General features: G+C 47.1%; 1 protein-coding gene across 2 annotated transcripts in view; it reads right to left on the bottom strand.

Moving 5' to 3' along the window:
- Window positions 1–18,031, bottom strand: part of LOC116374360 (netrin receptor UNC5C-like) — a 268,722-nt gene that overhangs the window by 49,845 nt on the left and 200,846 nt on the right. For both annotated transcript variants that reach the window (XM_031826378.1, XM_031826379.1), the window contains exons 6-7: window positions 14,797–14,964; window positions 14,464–14,628 (exon numbers count right to left, since the gene is read on the bottom strand). In XM_031826378.1, coding sequence (XP_031682238.1) covers window positions 14,464–14,628; window positions 14,797–14,964 — 333 coding nt within the window. The remainder of the gene's footprint in view (window positions 1–14,463; window positions 14,629–14,796; window positions 14,965–18,031) is intronic.

Raw genomic sequence — 18,031 nt, 5'->3', positions numbered from 1 at the left:
GGCCCCCTTGAACTTTGCGACCTTTTGCCACATTTCAGGCTTCAAACATAAAGATATAAAATGTATTTTTTTGTGAAGAATCAACAACAGTGGGACACAATCATGAAGTGGAACGACATTTATTGGATATTTCAAACTTTTTTAACAAATCAAAAACTGAAATATTGGGCGTGCAAAATTATTCAGCCCCTCTCTGAGCACCCCCTCTGTCAGCCACCCTGATAGCCCTTCTGACAACCCCCCCACACCCACTGAGGACAAACACAAGACACAGATTGTACTCCTTATGGACTCAAATGGGAAATATATAGAAGAAAGAAAAAAAAATCCCAAACACAGTGTGTCTAAATTCTGGTGTCCAAACACCCAGCGCGCCCTAGACCTTCTGTCTGAGGACCAACTAGGTTCACCTAGCCACATAATAATACACACAGGCACAAATTACCTGAGAGCACAGCAGGAAAGGGTGGCCACAGCACTGAAGGGAGTGATTGAAAAGGCTTCTTCTACTTTCCCCAACGCACAAGTGGTTATCTCCACCCTGCTACCACGAAAAGACTTCCACCCTGCCACAATACAGCGGGTAAACGCAAGCATTTCCTGTGACTGTGCCTCAAAACCAAATGTTTTCCTGGCCCACCACTCCACCCTGGACTTGAACAGCCTCTATCACCAGATCCACCTCTACAAGGCAGCAGTGCCCACCTTTGCCCGGACTCTAAAGGACATCGCTCTCAAACGTATCTCCAACACTTCACACAGGAGCAACAGATCAATAGACACCCCACCCAGACCAGCGAGACACTCTCCCAGACCTGCGGGACCCCCCCCCCCCCCGGACCTACACATAGAGGACCCACGCCAAGAGGACTTACATCCAGACCACAGCACCCCCAGACACATCCACACCCCCACCCCAACCAATTAACACCCCCCCCCACGTCAACCATGCCCACACCCCATTTAGGCCCCTTCAGATCAGACCTATGCCACTCCTGCCCACCCCATGCACCCCACCCCCGCAAAGAGCCTCAACATGGAAATCACACATACGCCCAGGTAGTGAGCGGGGCAAACAGGCCAAACCCCCACTCTTACACTCGCCCAAGCCAATGGCATTTACCAGATGCTCAGCAGGCTCTGCTCACACTTACTGGCCTGAGGCCATACGACGACCAACAACATTGGACACTTTATGGAACAAAAAGCCTTCACTATATCATCCTGGAATATCCAAGGCCTGAGGTCATCCGCCTTTGGCCTAAAGAGCAGGGAACCCGGACTTCACTAAAGAAATCTGTAATACAGACATTGTCATCCTGCAAGAAACCTGGTATAGAGGAGACGGACCCACTGGTTGCCCTCTAGGTTACAGAGAGCTGGTAGTCCCATCCACCAAACTACCAGGCGTGAAACAGGGAAGGGACTCAGGGGTATGCTAATTTGGTATACAGCAGACCTAAGAACCGGACAAGAACCTGACACCATCAGCACACAGGGGGACAAACACCTGCCTGCAGGTGACAGCATTCCCTCCACATATGCCCCCCTAGGCACAACTATGATAACATAACAAACAAAATGGGTCACAACTCCTGCAGCTCTGTCACATGCTGGGTATGTACATAGTCAATGGTAGGCTTCGAGGGGACTCCTATGGTAGGTACACCTATAGCTCATCTCTTGGCAGTAGTACTGTATACTACTTTATCACTGACTTCAACCCAGAGTCTCTCAGAGCATTCACAGTCAGCCCACTGACACCCCTATAAGACCACAGCAAAATCACAGTCTTCTTGAACAGAGCAATACCCAATCACGAGGCATCAAAGCCAAAGGAACTGAGTAACATTAAGAAATGCTATAGATGGAAGGAATGCAGTTTGGAAACCTACCAAAACACAATTAGGCAACAACAATTCAATCCCTTCTAGACAATTTCCCAGGTAAAATGTTTCACTGCAACAGTGAAGGTGTAAACTTGGCAGTAGAAAATCTTAACAGTATATTTGACCTCTCAGCTTCCCTATCAAATCTAAAAATCTCAAATAGAAAACCGAAGAAAATGAACAACAATGACAAATGGTTTGATGAAGAATGCAAGAATCAAAAGAAAGAAATTGAGAAACCTCGGAAAACCTGAGTCTACGCCTTCACTATGGTGAATCACTAAAACAATACAGAAATACACTACGGAAAAAGAAGGAACAGCACGTCAGAAATCAGCTCAATGTAATTGAAGAATCCATAGACTTGGAATTGGAAAACACTAAACAAACAACAACACGAAGAATTATCTATCCAAAATGGAGATGTATGGGTAAACCACTTCTCCAATCTTTTTGGCTCTATAACAAAGAATAAAGAGCAAAAACATATACATGGTCAATTACAAATCTTAGAATCAACTATTAAAGAACCCACTGGATTCTCCAATTACCTTGAACGAGTTACAGGACAAAATAAAAACCCTCCAACCCAAAAAGGCCTGTGGTGTTGATGGTATCCTTAATGAAATTATCAAATATACAGATGACAAATTCCAATTGGCTATACTAAAACTCATTAACATCATCCTTAGCTCTGGCATCTTCCCCAATATTTGGAACCACGGACTGATCACCCCAATCCACAAAAGTGGAGACAAATTTGACCCCAATAACTACCGTGGAATATGCGTCAACAGTAACCTTGGGAAAATCCTCTGCATTATCATTAACAGCAGACTCGTAAATTTCCTCAACGAAAACAATGTACTGAGCAAATGTCAAATGGCCAAATTACCGTACAACAGACCATGTATTCACCCTGCACACCCTAATTGACAACCAGACAAACCAAAACAAAGGCAAAGTCTTCTCATGCTTTGTTGATTTCAAAAAAGCCTTCGACTTGAAATGATGCAGAAAAATGTATCCATGCTTTTGTCACTTCTAGGTTAGACTACTGCAATGCTCTACTTTCCGGCTACCCGGATAAAGCACTAAATAAACTTCAGTTAGTGCTAAATACGGCTGCTAGAATCCTGACTAGAACCAAAAAATTTGATCATATTACTCCAGTGCTAGCCTCTCCACACTGGCTTCCTGTCAAAGCATTACATGGGCTTGCTCCTACCTATCTCTCTGATTTGGTCCTGCCGTACATACCTACACGTACGCTACGGTCACAAGACGCAGGCCTCCTAATTGTCCCTAGAATTTCTAAGCAAACAGCTGGAGGTAGGGCTTTCTCCTATAGAGCTCCATTTTTGTCAGAGACGCAAACTCGGTCTCAAACTTTAAGTCTTTACTGAAGACTCATCTCTTCAGTGGGTCATAAGATTGAGTGTAGTCTGGCCCAGGAGGGGGAAGGTGAACGGAAAGGCTCTGGAGCAACGAACCGCCCTTGCTGTCTCTGCCTGGCCGGTTCCCCTCTTTCCACTGGGATTCTCTGCCTCTAACCCTATTACAGGGACTGAGTCACTGGCTTGCTGGGGCTCTCTCATGCCGTCCCTGGAAGGGGTGCGTCACCTGAGTGGGTTGATTCACTGATGTGGTCATCCTGTCTGGGTTGGCGCCCCCCCTTGGGTTGTGCCATGGCGGAGATCTTTGTGGGCTATACTCAGCCTTGTCTCAGGATGGTAAGTTGGTGGTTGAAGATATCCCTCTAGTGGTGTGGGGGCTGTGCTTTGGCAAAGTGGGTGGGGTCATATCCTGTTTCCTGTTTGGCCCTGTCCGGGGGTGTCCTCGGATGGGGCCACAGTGTCTCCTGACCCCTCCTGTCTCAGCCTCCAGTATTTATGCAGCAGTAGTTTATGTGTCGGGGGGCTAGGGTCAGTTTGTTATATCTGGAGTACTTCTCCTGTCCTATTCGGTGTCCTGTGTGAATCTAAGTATGCGTTCTCTAATTCTCTCCTTCTCTCTTTCTTTCTCTCTCTCGGAGGACCTGAGCCCTAGGACCATGCACCAGGACTACCTGACATGATGACTCCTTGCTGTCCCCAGTCCACCTGACCGTGCTGCTGCTCCAGTTTCAACTGTTCTGCCTTATTATTATTCGACCATGCTGGTCATTTATGAACATTTGAACATCTTGGCCATGTTCTGTTATAATCTCCACCCGGCACAGCCAGAAGAGGACTGGCCACCCCACATAGCCTGGTTCCTCTCTAGGTTTCTTCCTAGGTTTTGGCCTTTCTAGGGAGTTTTTCCTAGCCACCGTCTACACCTGCATTGCTTGCTGTTTGGGGTTTTAGGCTGGGTTTCTGTACAGCACTTTGAGATATCAGCTGATGTACGAAGGGCTATATAAATACATTTGATTTGATTTGACTCAATTTGGCATGAGGGTCTGCTATACAAATTGATGGAAAGTGGTGTTGGGGGTAAAACATACGACATTATAAAATCCTTGTACACAAACAACAAGTGTGCGGTTAAAATTGGCAAAAAACACACATTTCTTCACACAGGGACGTGGGGTGAGACAGGGATGCAGCTTAAGCCCCACCCTCTTCAACATATATATATCAACGAATTGGCGCGGGCACTAGAAAAGTCTGCAGCACCCGGCCTCACCCTGCTAGAATCGGAAGTCAAATGTCTACTGTTTGCTGATGATCTGGTGCTTCTGTCACCAACCAAGGAGGGCCTACAGCAGCACCTAGATCTTCTGCACAGATTCTGTCAGACCTGGGCCCTGACAGTAAATCTCAGTAAGACCAAAATTGTCACGAACCCCGCTTCCTGAGTCTGTGTTTGCCTGTGTTTCTGTCCTGGAGTGTGTTTCCGGTGTCCTGGAACGCACCCTGTCTGGTTGCCGGGCAAATTAGCTTGTTGGGAGATCGATGTTCACCGCACCTGTATCCCATCAGTAATCTGCACACCTGTCCTGATCATCACCTCTCCCCTTCAAAAGCTCTGACCTGACATCCATTCCCTGCCGGATCGTTAGCCATGAACAGTATGTTGTGCCATAGTATCAGCCTCAAGTTGGATAGAATTTGTTTTGTTGTTTTGTACGTTTTGCTTGCCTTCAACTTACCTCCGTTTGTTCTGTCTTCAGTTACTCACCCGGATCATTTACCCCAAATCCCGCCTGGTCATCGGAGGATTCCGCTTCCCCATTGGATCCACCTATTTACTCTCATCAGCTCACCACCGCTGCCCGCTACGCCACCTGGATGTATCTACCCACTCACATTCACTTGTAAATAAATACTCACCTTCTTCCTACTCTCCTTGTCCTGGTCTGCTTGTGGGTTCAATTTTGAAGAAACGTGACAGAACGATCCGGCCAAGGATGAACCCAGCGGACCTGGATTCCGTTTGCCATGCCATTACCCAGCAGGGGAAGACACTGGGACAACACAAGACGACGCTACAGGAGATAGCGGGTGCAATCCAGAATTTATCTGCTAGCTTGACACAAATCCAGGATCAGCTCAGTTTGCCGGCGATTCATTCACCACCTGTTTCACCCATCTCACCTGCCGTGTCTGATGCGGTTTCCTTCCGTGAACCCAAGGTACCGACGCCTGATAAATATGAAGGGGATTTGGGAAGATGCCGTTCGTTTCTTATGCAGTGTGGGTTAGTGTTTGATCTGCAGCCCCATTCTTACGCCACTGACAAGGCTAGGATAGCCTTTGTTATTGAACTGCTGCGTGGAAGAGCTCTGGAATGGGCTTCAGCCGTTTGGGAACGACAGGAGACCTGCATGGCTTCATACCAGGAATTCACGGGAGAGATGAGAAGGCTTTTTGACCATCCAGTCCGAGGTAAGGACGCAGCTAAACGTTTGTTCACTCTTCGCCAAGGAGCTTGCAGTGTGGCAGACTTTGTGATAGAATTCAGGACATTGGCTGTGGAGAGTGGTTGGAATGAGGAATCACTACAAGCGGTTTTTTACCAGGGGTTGTCGGAGCAACTCAAGGACGAGCTGATCTCCTATCCAGAGCCTAGTGACCTAGATAGTTTGGTTACCTTAGCTATTCGGGTAGATAATAGAGTCCGAGAGAGAAGGAGGGAGAAGCAGTGGGGTCCATCTAATCAATCTGAGACTCGGTTACCATTCGGGTCAGGAAGTGGTAGCTCGGGACATTACATCTCCGTTTGTCCTCAGCGCCCGTTAAACTGCTCGGCTCGTTAAGTTTGGGAGGTTTGTTAGCGAGCCAGTTTCAACCTCTCAAGAGCCCTGTCAGACCTCGTTTTCCTGCTACCCTCATAAATAAGAATCAGAGTTTAGTGATTAACGCTTTCATCGATTCAGGTGCCGATGACAGCTTCATTGATGCCGACTTAGTGGAACAGCTGGGGCTTTCCAAGGAGCAACTACCGGAAGCCATTGAAGCAACCACTCTGAACGGCAGTAGTCTGGCACGGATCACTATGAGGACCGAACCGGTTAAGATGTTGTTGTCGGGGAATCATTCAGAGGTTATTTCTTTTTTCATTTTGCCTTCCCCCCATGTTCCTCTGGTTCTTGGATACCCCTGGCTAAGAGAACACAATCCTTCGTTCGATTGGGTGACTGGTAAGGTGACTAGTTGGAGCATTGAGTGCCATGCTAACTGCCTCAGGACTGCCTGTTCTCATGCTGTCCCCAGTCGGGTCAGTGAGTCTGCTCCTCCTGATTTGTCCCTGGTTCCTGAAACATATCATGAGTTGGGTGAGGTGTTCAGTAAGCAGAAAGCTCAGTCACTTCCTCCCCACCGACCTTATGATTGTACAATTAAGCTGTTCCCTGGAGCTGCCTTTCCCAAGGGACGGTTATACAGTATTTCTCGACCTGAGCGGGAAGCCCTGGAGACCTACATAAAGGAGTCTCTTGCTGCAGGTCTCATTCGTCCCTCATCATCACCCCTGGGAGCAGGATTTTTTTTTGTGAGTAAGAAGGATGGCTCTCTTCGACCGTGTATTGATTATCGGGGGTTGAATGATATTACGGTCAAAAACAAGTACCCCTTGCCCTTGATGAGCTCCGCTTTCGATTCTTTACAGGGTGCTACTGTGTTTACGAAGCTTGATCTACGCAATGCGTATCATCTGGTTCGGATCAAAGAGGGGGACGAGTGGTTGACTGGATTCAATACACCTATGGGACATTTCGAGTACCAGGTGATGCCGTTTGGACTTTCCAACGCTCCAGCAGTGTTCCAAAGTTTGGTGAATGACGTGCTGAGGGATATGATCGGTCTGTTTGTGTTCGTTTACCTGGATGACATCCTGATTTTCTCCAAGGAGCTTTCCAGCCACATCCAGCATGTTAAGCAGGTCCTGCAGCGGTTATTGGAGAACCGTCTGTTTGTGAAGGCAGAGAAGTGTGATTTTCACGCCCACACTACATCCTTCCTCGGGTACATCATCTCCAGGGGTGAGATCAAGATGGACCAAGAGAAGGTTCGGGCGGTTCGGGATTGGGCCCGGCCCGGTACGAGATTGCAGCTCCAGAGATTCCTGGGATTTGCGAACTTCTATCGGAGGTTTATCCGTGATTACAGCCGGGTGGCCGTCCCTTTAACTGCTCTGACGTCTTGCACCAGAATTTTCTGTTGGACTCCTGAGGCAGACCGAGCATTTCTGAACTTGAAGAGCCGATTCACCAACGCGCCGATTCTATCTCAACCTGACACTTCCAGTCAGTTTGTTGTTGAGGTGGACGCGTCTGATGTGGGGGTGGGCGCCATCCTGTCCCAGCGTAGCTCCACTGACGGTAAACTCCATCCCTGCGCCTTCTACTCTTGTCGTCTTTCACCAGCTGAGAGAAACTACGATGTGGGTAACCGGGAGCTTCTCGCTGTGAAGCTTGCCTTGGAGGAGTGGCGTCACTGGTTGGAGGGAGCGGAGCAACCGTTTGTGGTCTGGACTGACCACAAGAATCTGGCTTACAATCGGCTAAACGTCTCAACTCCCGTCAGGCCAGGTGGGCTTTGTTTTTTGGACGCTTCAATTTTTCCCTGACGTTCCGACCTGGGTCGAAGAACGGCAAAGCGGACGCCTTGTCCCGGATGTTCTCCAAGACGGATGAGAGTGGGGCCAAGACGATTCTTCCCCAGAACCTTGTCGTGGGAGCCGTTACATGGAAGATTGAGGAGGATGTGATGGCGGCCCTTCGGACGCAGCCCGGCCCCGGTAACGGTCCACCCGGTCGGTTGTTCGTGCCTGAGTCGGTCCGTTCTGCTGTTCTTCAGTGGTCCCACGCCAGCAAGATAGCTTGTCACCCTGGCGTTGCTCGGACTATGGCGCTACTGCGCAGACGATTTTGGTGGCCTGCCATGGGAGAAGATACCCGGAGGTTTGTTGCCGCATGTCCTGTTTGTGCTCAGAACAAAAGTACCAATCGGCCCAGCTCTGGGCTTCTTCACCCCCTACCTATTCCTCGGCGACCTTGGTCGCATCTGGCCCTGGATTTTGTCACGGGATTGCCCCCTTCTGTTGGGAACACGGTCATTCTGACCATTGTGGACAGATTCAGCAAGTTTGCTCATTTTGTCCCTCTCTCCAAGCTTCCATCTGCCACGGAGACGTCCGAGATCCTTGTTAGGGAGGTTTTCAGGGTCCACGGATTGCCCAGTGACATTGTTTCTGACCGTGGTCCTCAATTTACCTCTGCTGTCTGGAGATCCTTCTGTTTGGCCATTGGAGCTACAGTCAGTCTCACTTCTGGATTTCACCCACAATCTAATGGTCAGGCGGAGAGAGCCAACCAGAAGATGGAGTCCACGCTGCGTTGTCTTGTCTCCTCTGATCCCACCTCTTGGTCATCTCAATTACCCTGGGTCGAGTATGCCCATAATACCCTTCCTTCATCTGCCACTGGGATGTCCCCCTTCCAATGCCTGTACGGATACCAACCTCCCTTGTTTCCTTCTCAGGAGAGGGATCTTTCGGTTCCTTCTGTCCAGGCCCACATTCGTCGTTGCCACCGGACCTGGCATCGGGCCAGGAAGGTTCTCCTTAGAGTTTCTGACCGGTATCAGATCCAGGCGAATCGTCGCCGTATTCCTGCTCCCGCTTACACCATCGGAGATAAGGTTTGGTTGGCTACACGGGATCTTCCTCTACGGACTGAGTCGAGGAAACTGTCACCGAAGTTCATTGGTCCGTTTGTGGTGGAGAGAATCATTAACCCTGTTGTGGTCCGACTCAAATTGCCGGCAACGCTTCGAGTACACCCCACTTTTCATGTCTCCTGCCTCAAGCCGGTTCTCATCAGTCCTCTGTTGCCCCCTCCTCCTCGTCCTCCTCCTCCTCGGATGATCGGAGGTGGTCCTGCCTACACGGTGCGCCGCATAATGGACTCCAGACGGCAGGGTCGAGGTTTCCAATATCTCGTGGATTGGGAAGGATATGGTCCAGAGGAGAGGAGTTGGATTCCTCGGCGTCAGATCCTTGATGACGACCTGCTTCGTCCGCCTGGTGGCGTTCGTCGGAGGGGGGGTACTGTCACGAACCCCGCTTCCTGAGTCTGTGTTTGCCTGTGTTTCTGTCCTGGAGTGTGTTTCCGGTGTCCTGGAACGCACCCTGTCTGGTTGCCGGGCAAATTAGCTTGTTGGGAGATCGATGTTCACCCGCACCTGTATCCCATCAGTAATCTGCACACCTGTCCTGATCATCACCTCTCCCCTTCAAAAGCTCTGACCTGACATCCATTCCCTGCCGGATCGTTAGCCATGAACAGTATGTTGTGCCATAGTATCAGCCTCAAGTTGGATAGAATTTGTTTTGTTGTTTTGTACGTTTTGCTTGCCTTCAACTTACCTCCGTTTGTTCTGTCTTCAGTTACTCACCCGGATCATTTACCCCATTCCCGCCTGGTCATCGGAGGATTCCGCTTCCCCATTGGATCCACCTATTTACTCTCATCAGCTCACCACCACTGCCCGCTACGCCACCTGGATGTATCTACCCACTCACATTCACTTGTAAATAAATACTCACCTTCTTCCTACTCTCCTTGTCCTGGTCTGCTTCTGGGTTCGATTTTGAAGAAACGTGACAAAAATAATGGTGTTCCAAAAAAGGTCCAGTCGCCAGGACCACAAATACAAATTCCATCTAGACACTGTTGCCCTAGAGCACACAAAAAACTATACATACCTTGGCCTAAACACCAGCGCCACAGGTAACTTCCACAAAGCTGTGAACAATCTGAGATACAAGGCAAGAAGGGCATTCTATGCCATCAAAAGGAACATAAATTTCAACATACCAATTAGGATCTGGCTAAAAATACTTGAATCAGTCATTGCCCTTTACGGTTGTGAGGTCTGGGGTCCGCTCACCAACCAAGACTTCACAAAATGGGACAAACACCAAATTGAGACTCTGCACGCAGAATTCTGCAAAAATATCCTCCGTGTACAACGTAGAACACCAAATAATGCATGCAGAGCAGAATTAGGCAGATACCCACTAATTATCAAAATCCAGAAAAGAGCTGTTAAATTCTACAACCACCTAAAAGGAAGCGATTCACAAACCTTCCATAACAAAGCCATCACCTACAGAGAGATGAACCTGGAGAAGAGTCCCCTAAGCAAGCTGGTCCTGGGGCTCTGTTCACAAACACAAACACACACTACAGAGCCCCAGGACAGCAGCACAATTAGACCCAACCAAATCATGAGAAAACAAAAAGATAACTACTTAACACATTGGAAAGAATTAACAAAAAAACAGAGCAAACTAGAATGCTATTTGGCCCTACACAGAGAGTACACATCGGCAGAATACCTGACCACTGTGACTGACCCAAAATTAAGGAAAGCCTTGACTATGTACAGACTCAGTGAGCATAGCCTTGCTATTGAGAAAGGCCGCCGTAGGCAGACATGGCTCTCAAGAGAAGACAAGCTATGTGCTCACTGCCCACAAAATGAGGTGGAAACTGAGCTGCACTTCCTAACCTCCTGCCCAATGTATGACCATATTAGAGAGACATATTTCCCTCAGATTACACAGATCCACAAAGAATTCGAAAACAAATCCAATTTTGAAAAACTCCCATATCTACTGGGTGAAATTCCACAGTGTGCCATCACAGCAGCAAGATGTGTGACCTGTTGCCACGAGAAAAGGGCAACCAGTGAAAAACAAACACCATTGTAAATACAACCCATATTTATGCTTATTTATTTTATCTTGTGTCCTTTAGCCATTTGTACATTGTTAGAACACTGTATATATATATAATATGACATTTGTAATGTCTTTACTGTTTAGAAACTTCTGTATGTGTAATGTTTACTGTTAATTTTTGTTGTTTTTCACTTTATATATCCACTTTGTATGTTGTCTACCTCACTTGCTTTGGCAATGTTAACACATGTTTCCCATGCCAATAAAGCCCTTGAATTGAATTGAATTGAATTGAGAGAGAGAGAGAGAGAGAGAGAGAGAGAGAGAGAGAGCGAGCGAGAGAGAGGAGAGAGATAGAGAGAGAGAGAGAGAGAGAGAGAGGGGAGCGAGAGAGCGAGAGGGAGAGAGAGAGATCGAGAGAGACAGAGAGAGAGAGAGAGAGAGAGAGGGGAGAGAGAGAAAGAGAGAGAGAGAGAGAGAGAGAGAGAGAGAGACAGAGAGAGAGAGAGAGAGAGAGAGGAGAGAGAGAAAGAGAGAGAGAGAGAGAGAGAGAGAGAGAGGGGAGAGAGAGAAAGAGAGAGAGAGAGAGAGAGAGAGGGAGCACAAACACAGCAGGTCAAACTAGCTTAAAAGTGAACACCATGAAGCACGGTTAGATCTACTGTTATAACAGAGAAGGTCTGGACCCCTTTTCATCTTATCCTTCCATATTTAGCTCAGTTAAATGATCTACCCTTTATTTCCAGAATAAAGGTTATAAATAAGTAACACGTCAAGCAACATCATAAAATACATTTAAAGATGCCCTTTCAGTTTGGCTTTAGGTGGTTCAGTTTGAACGATACATAAAGCAATTGAGGTCAAGTAACATTGTTATTCGTCTGACTTGGAATATATAACATTTGACCGTAAAATCTGTCAGATAGATTGCATTGTGCAATGTTTAAAATGAATTCAAACAACAAGAAATGAGATCAAACTGGAATGGAATCTGAGGTTATCTATTAGTGCTGATCCCAGACCAGTCTAGAGAGAGGAAGATCAGTGGGCGAGGTGAGTTCAGATTGCACAACATCTTCCATTCCCAATCATATTTGCCACAATGGGAGCTTTTAGATAATGGGCCATTCTCCTAAACGCTGGTGGAGGTGGTCATTAGCACAGACATAAGTGGATTCACCCTCTTAGCTTCACTAAAATCAATCCAGGGAATGATCCTAAATCTAAATGGTTATGGGTTTATATTCTCTGCAAACTGGCCATCTATCTAACTGAGAACAAATGCTTCTGCAATGGGCTTGGTCTTGGGGCGAGAGAGAGAGAGAGAGAGAGAGAGAGAGAGAGAGAGAGAGAGAGAGAGAGAGAGAGAGAGAGAGAGAGAGAGATTTAGAGAGAGAGAGAGAGAGAGAGAGAGAGACTGAGAAAGAGGGAGAGAGAGAGGGGGGGGGGAAGAAGGAGAGAGAGGGGGGGAAGGAGAGAGAGAGGGGGGGGGGGAGAGAGAGCTTTTAACGAGGGCTTCACAGCACGCCAAGATAAAAAGGCTGAAGAAAGTTTAGCTCAATTTCAAAGCTGCTCTTTGAATTATTTCTCCTGCTGTTTCTGAGCATAAAAAACAGTTCAACCTCAATCTCAGTGGGGCGAAGTCATATATATATCCATCTAGTTAAATATGCACTAGCAATCAGTAAATGTACTGTTGTTATAATATTAGCAGCATTCACATGTTCTGGATCATACCAATCAGACATGGGGACAATCTACATATGTTGATGAGTTGTGGTGACTATATTGGTCATATTCACGGTATAGAGCAGCTATATCTGTGGAATACTAGTGGAATACATGTGACCATCAGCGGTACCTGACATGCAGAAGCTGAGTCGGTCTTGTATCAATGTCATAGTCAGAGAACATGTGGAGTGTCTGTGTGATGTTATTAGAGCATGGTGACTGTCTGGCTTCTATTGATGTCACACTGGATGCATGGTGGAACCAGAGTCAGTATGTGGGCTTTTCACCCTAAAGACATTATTAAGAAGACAGTTCATTAAAAAAGCCTCACGCCTTACTTTTAATTTGACAAGAACACCCTGGCTCCTGTCTACAGCTCTCTCCCCCTTTCTTGTTCTCTATCTTTATCTCTCTTTCCCTCCCACCCTCCCTCTCTCTCTTTTCCCATGTTTACTGGCAGACAAGGGGGCGGGCAGACCCAGAATCAGCAGATAAACACGGCTTCAGAACAGATCAAGTTTTACCCTATGAGTCTGCAGCACACAGACCAACGCTGCTACTGTACACTACAGTATGTTTCTCTGCAGCTCTCTGAATGTATAATAAGGGAATTGCAGGCAGGATTGTTGGCTTAACTGAACCGTGTGTTTCTAGGTCTCCTAGAAAACAAAAACAATTTCAAAGACTTCTCAAAGAGCATTTCTCCGCCTATGGAAAATCTCCAGCAGTCTGACCACAAACTGGGCTTGGGCTGTGTTGCTCCAAGAGTAAAGAGCAAAACAATCAAATGTATAGAAGGATTGTAGAGCACTACCAGGAAATGGCAATGAATTCCAGGACCTTTCTCCCCACTTTTAATACTTTTAAAATGTTTCGAGAGAGCTACAGGGAAAAGTAAAATACTGGCCTTCTTGTCAACACATATAATTGGACGCTCAGGAAAAGCAGCAAGTCTGTGCTTGTGAGACTTTGTGGCCCTCAATTTTCCTCCCATTGGGTCGATCGAATCCCGTGCTTTAAATTAGGGTGGCAATCACAGTAGCTCAGCAATTATGAGCTTTCCTTTAAGTACATTATAATCACTTATCATTATTTTAAATATAGCTCCTGAATGCCCACTCTGTGACAAGGGTAATTACTTACAGTAACGCTGCCTGGTGGTGTGGTGGTGAGGTTGTTGTTCAACACATACTGACTATTCTAGATTATCTCTAGGGCTCAGGGCTGGCACGTGGACGGAACAAATGCACATTGTCTTTGTATAACTCTCCTCCAAAAGATCTGTCATCCTACAGCCCAGCGGAGAGTGTGTGTGAGGAAAGAGGTCTGTGTGTGTGTGTGTGTGTGTGTGTGTGTGTGTGTGTGTGTGTGTGTGTGTGTGTGTGTGTGTGTGTGTGTGTGTGTGTGTGCAGGGAAGTGGAGGTAAGTGTGATACAACAGAGAGAAAGTGAGACAGTGGAAGTGGGTGGAGGTGGGTTATGGGAGTACAGTGAAAAACAGGATAGCTCCTAACTGCACAGACGGACAGACAGACAGACAGACAGACGAATAGACAGACTGACAGGCTGACTGATAGGGATTGGGTAATAATATATTGGGTTCCTACAGAGACAGAGGCAGACAGAGGAGGGTTGAATAAAGTGGGGATGTTCATCATGTCTGTACTCACTCTGCATACACAGGCCATCGGTGCAGTTCTGGGACTGAAGCACCATGCCCTCACAGTCCTTCCCACCGTTTTTGGGCGCTGGGGCGCTGCACTCCCTCCTCCTCCAATGGGTACACTCTGTCCCACACGTGGACCATTTACTCCACTCTGTCCACAGACCATCCACTAACACACAGAGGGGAGGGAGGGGGATGGGGGTATGGAGGAGGGTGGGAATGAGAGTGTGTGAGATTGGGTGAGGTGGAGGAGGGAATGATACACATAGCTATATGTAATCTGTTTGATTGCTCTCCCCTGACCCCTAAGCATGTTGGCGGGTGGTGCAGTAACTACCTGGGCACAGTGGGTTACATGCCAGCTTCTGAATGCCTTGCCCGTCACAGATGGCGCCGCCGTTGAGAGGTGCTGGGTTGGTGCAGCTCCGCGTACGCTTCTGGTAGCCACGGCCACAGCGACTGTTACACACCGTCCACTCTGTCCACGTTGACCAGCCACCATTCACTGTAGGAAGAAAAAAAGAGTAAAACAAAATGCTTAACACTTTAGTAGATACAACGGTTGTCCTTTTTATTGTGGCACTGCGTGAATCTTGTAGAATTTGAGTATATTCCACCAGGCCCTTTTATGCTTGAAAAACCACGGTGGCATTGAGAAATGTGTAGTACACTAGAGCGTGTGTTTCTTCCACTGTAAACCCTAGTCATTAGTTTGCTATGTGGACAGGCTTTTTTGGGCTGCTGTATTTCCCATCTTCTGAATCCCTTCAATCTCTTCTTCTTCCTGCATTCCATCTGTGCCTCAGACTAAATCCAGAACAGAATGCCAGTGGGGTGTGTGGCTGTGAGGAACTAGAGGCCCTCAGAGCTGAGACTGCTCACCATGAGCGAAGCCACAAGCAACAGACTCCAGGGGAGCAGAGCCAAAGCCCTGCCTTTCTTCACCGTCTCTTTCTTACCTTCTGGGGTTTCTCTCTTTCTCTCTTTCTCACTTTCTCTTTCCATCTATTCAACTCTCCGCCTGTCTTCCCCAACCCTTCCAAGTCTCCTTGTTGTTGTGCAGGCTGGAAAAACCATTTGGCTGCTCTGTCTTCTCTGGTAATGAAGAAACTAATCTCAGAACCCTCTCTCTCTCTCTCTCTCTTTATCTCTCTCTCTCTCTCCCTCCTTCTCTCTCTCTGACTCTCTCTCTCTGACTCTCTCTGACTCTCTCTCTCTGACTCTCCCTCTCTTTCTTTCTTTCTCTCTCTCTCTTTCTCTCTGACTCTCTCTCTCTCTGACTCTCCCTCTCTTTCTCTCTCTCTCTTTCTCTCTCTCTCTGACTCTCTCTCTCTCTGACTCTCTCTCTCTTTCTCTGACTCTCTCTCCCTGATTCTCTCTCTCTGACTCCCTCTCTCTCTCTGACTCTCCCTCTCTTTCTCTCTCTCTTTCTCTCTCTCTGACTCTCTCTCTCTGACTCTCTCTCTGACTCTCTCTCTCTCTGACTCTCACTCTCTCTCTCTGACTCTCTCTCTCTGACTCTCCCTCTCTTTCTCTTTCTCTCTGACTCTCTCTCTGACTCTCTCTCTCTCTGACTCTCCCTCTCTTTCTCTTTCTCTCTCTCTCTGACTCTCTCTCTCTGACTCTCTCTCTCTGACTCTCCCTCTCTTTCTCTCTCTCTCTGACTCTCTCTCTCTGACTCTCTCTCTCTCTGTCTCTCTCTCCCTGTCTGTCTCTCTATTGAATTTCAATTTAATGGCTTTATTGGCTTGGGAAACATATGTTAACATTGCCAAAGCAAGTGAAGTAGATAATAAACAAGAATGAAATAAAAAAAACAAAAATTAACAGTAAACATTACAGAATTTCCAAAATATACAGTGTTGCAGTATATATACAGTGTTGTTATGATGTGCAAATAGTTAAAGTACGAAAGGGAAAATAAATAAACATAAATATAGGTTGTATATACAATGCTGTTTGTTCTTCATTGGTTGCCCTTTTCTTGTGGCAATAGGACATTGTGGTATTTCACCCAGTAGATATGGGAGTTTATCAAAATTGGATTTGTTTTCAAATTCTTTGTGGGTCTGTTTAATCTGAGGGAAATATGTTTCTCTAATATGGTCAAACATCTGTCTCTCTCTCTCTCTCTCTCTCTCTCTCTCTCTCTCTCTCCCTCTCTCATCACTACTGTAAGTCTAAACTCCCTTTTCTTTAGAGTTTCTGAGACTGGTGATTGTGACTGTGAGTGTGTGTGTGTGTGTGTGTGTGTGTGTGTGTGTGTGTGTGTGTGTGTGTGTGTGTGTGTGTGTGTGTGTGTGTGTGTGTGTGTGTGTGTGACTGCATACATTGGAGGGGGGGACTGACACAACCCAGGCAGAGTAAGTTGCTTCTGGTGCATTCTTTTAAGGATGAGCCGAGACATCAAAGCTGTTTTCAGGCTCTCGCTCAGTCCTCCCAGACTGCATTAGTGAAGGGAAAAGCCTAGCAGGGACAGCGACCCCAGTCCCTGAAGACCCCAAAGTCAGCTAAAACACACAAAGACACACACACACACACACGCAAACACACACACACACACTCTGTTGCTCTACTTCACCTTCGTACTGTACTGGACTCATCTAAGCCACACATGCTGCTCTCTCCTGTCAGAACAGACAACTAACATAGATAAATAAGCAAATAAGACACTGACAATAACTTAGACCCCCCTGATCCCCCATAATCCTCCATGGCAGAGCCAGTGTGTGTGTGTTTTAGGGAGGATGTGTTGAACTGGGAGACACTGGAGGGATAGAGGGAGAGATGGATTTGAAACCTGAACCTCTGACATCATGAATTCCAGCAAACCTCCGCCCATTCTGGTCAGGATATCTGAGTGTGTGGTTGCATGTATGCGCGTGTATGTGTGTGTGTCCACTCACGCACACGTGTGTGTTTGTACGTAGGGAGTTAAGCTATACATTGCCTTATTTGTCTGTTAGCTGATGATTAGCTATACTGACAGACTGATGACTGACTTTAATAACTTGAGGTTTAGGCTTTTTACATGGTGGGTGGTTAGGAACGTTCCTTCTAGGGTGGAAGAAGTATTGAGGCCTGAATGTAAGTCACTATGAGGCCAGAATGTCTGTGCTGTCATGTGTGTCTAATCCCCGAAGAGTATACTGGTGAGCAGAGAGGTACAATGGTTATCAGGACACAGTGGAGGGTCAGGATAAAGCAGATGGGATGACTTAGGGCGTGTTTGTAAATTCACTCTGGCTATCTACTCCGATTTCAGAGCACTCTCACTCTCTGTACCAGAGCACAGAATAACTGGTGAATTTATGAATGCTTAACATCCGTTGAATATGACCGGTGTCAGTAAATATCGTCAAAAAAGCTTCATTAAATTGTTGCCAGCAGCACAGTTACAGTCACCAACGCTCTGGATAACATGACAACAGCCTAAATAGCTCTGAGCTGTTATCTCATTTATGTCTGGAAGCAGCTAGCAAGCTAGCTAACTTTAGCCATTTAGTTTGGGTGCTTGACTGCCGTCAACCCTACTCTTCGGCCAGAGCGTCCAGTGTGCGCTATAAACGCTC

This window comes from Oncorhynchus kisutch, linkage group LG6 (genome assembly GCF_002021735.2).
Source record: "Oncorhynchus kisutch isolate 150728-3 linkage group LG6, Okis_V2, whole genome shotgun sequence".
In the NCBI taxonomy this organism is placed as follows: domain Eukaryota; kingdom Metazoa; phylum Chordata; class Actinopteri; order Salmoniformes; family Salmonidae; genus Oncorhynchus; species Oncorhynchus kisutch.
The sequence above is the reverse complement of the archived record's forward strand: the minus strand, read 5'-3'. Positions and strand labels throughout refer to the sequence as shown.